Source organism: Plasmodium reichenowi (assembly GCF_001601855.1).
Source record: "Plasmodium reichenowi strain SY57 chromosome Unknown, whole genome shotgun sequence".
NCBI lineage: Eukaryota > Apicomplexa > Aconoidasida > Haemosporida > Plasmodiidae > Plasmodium > Plasmodium reichenowi.
In genome coordinates this window covers 1-1,607 of record NW_017962501.1, presented here as the reverse complement: position 1 = coordinate 1,607, position 1,607 = coordinate 1, and the positions used below count along the sequence as shown (strand labels likewise).

General features: G+C 24.3%; 1 protein-coding gene across 1 annotated transcript; it reads right to left on the bottom strand.

The window, feature by feature from the left end:
- Positions 1-271: 271 nt before the first annotated feature.
- Positions 272-1,111, bottom strand: PRSY57_0028900 (erythrocyte membrane protein 1, EMP1; the record flags this gene model as incomplete). The annotated part of the gene is made up of 1 exon (XM_012907979.2): positions 272-1,111. A coding segment is annotated over one exon (840 nt), but the record flags the coding sequence as incomplete, so codon positions are not given.
- Between the last annotated feature and the right edge of the window lie 496 nt (positions 1,112-1,607).

The following is a 1,607-nucleotide window of genomic DNA, read 5'->3' as shown; positions in this document are numbered from 1 at the left end:
AAATATACATAAAAATTATTATTAACATTAACTTTTTGTTCCAAATATGTATAAAAATATAATAATAAAAAAAATTATAATAAATATATGGTACAAATAACATATAGAAATAACAACAAAAAAAAAAAAAAAAATACATATTATCAAAAATATATATATATATATAAATATATATATTATTTTAAAAAATAGAAAATAATAATATATCACATAAAAAAAAACAAAAATATATTTCCACAAAAATAAAAAAAAAAAACATCAAATAACCACATTAAATATTCCATACATCTGCTATAGGATATTTCTCTTTCACAATCTTATTATTTACATGTAGTTCAATTTGTACTTTACTAGGTAGATCCTTATTATTATGATCAACATATATGTTATCATCCACAGATGGTTTATCATCTTCATAAGTATCATAATAGTAGGGTTCATTATATTTTTCCAGATCATCCAAGATATTATCCATAATAGAAATATTAGGGTATGTATCCATATTTCTAAATTCATTTGTAGGTTTAGGATTATCCATATCTATTTGTATCGAAACATCAGTACTTAACATTTTGTTAATATTATTTTCACCATTATTTTTCTTATTATCTTTATTCCATTCTTCTTTCAATTTATCTAATATTTCCACTTTATTGTTTTTCCATATTTCGCACATATTTCTATGTCGATCTAACCATTTATGGAATAGTTCCAGTTGGTTTAGTAGGGGGTCGTCACTATTTGTATGTTTTGCAACATTATATATATTTGTACATTTTGTATGATGTTTTGTCCCGAATAATTCATTTTCTTTTCCTTTGAGCAACTCATTATAACTATCAACATGATGGTTGCCATTTAATGAATTATTGGTTATATCTATACCACTATATACATTATTTGAAACGTATGTTGGATCATCCTTAGTATTAGTTGAAAAAGTCTTATTTTTTTGACCATCCATATTAATATTATAATTAACCTCGTCACCATTATGTAAATCTCTATCATGAATAGATGTAATAAAAGACTTTTGTTCCATATTAACGTCTATAATATGATCTTCAGGTTGAATATCTTTATACATATTATCATCAATGGTATTTTTCATTAGGTAAATCCTTTTGTATGTTTTGTAAATATTGCTATATAAAATCTTGTTTTAGTTGATTCCATTCACCATCTGTAATTTTATTGGTGTGTGTGTCACCACTTGGTTTATTAAATGTATCCCTTTTTGTTGGTTCCAAAAGAACTTAAATTAAAGTTTTATATTTTGGTGATTTATATGGATATATATCATTTATATCCATTTGTTCATACTGGCTTTCTTAGGAAATTGTATCAGATGGAGATATATCTGCAATATATGTATAGTCATAAGATTGATCCCCCTCCACATAAATGTGTGTTTTTCCTTTATTTATTGTTGCTGTATCGAACCAACGTTTTGAACACGAACAGTACGGAATATATCAATTCGATGATTTGGTTTTCGGGATTTCATAATTTCCTTTAGATGTTTCGAATATATTCGGAACAAATTGCTGACAGTCTGGATTTTTTCTACATAAAAAAAAAAAAAAAAAAAAAAAATTATACGAAAT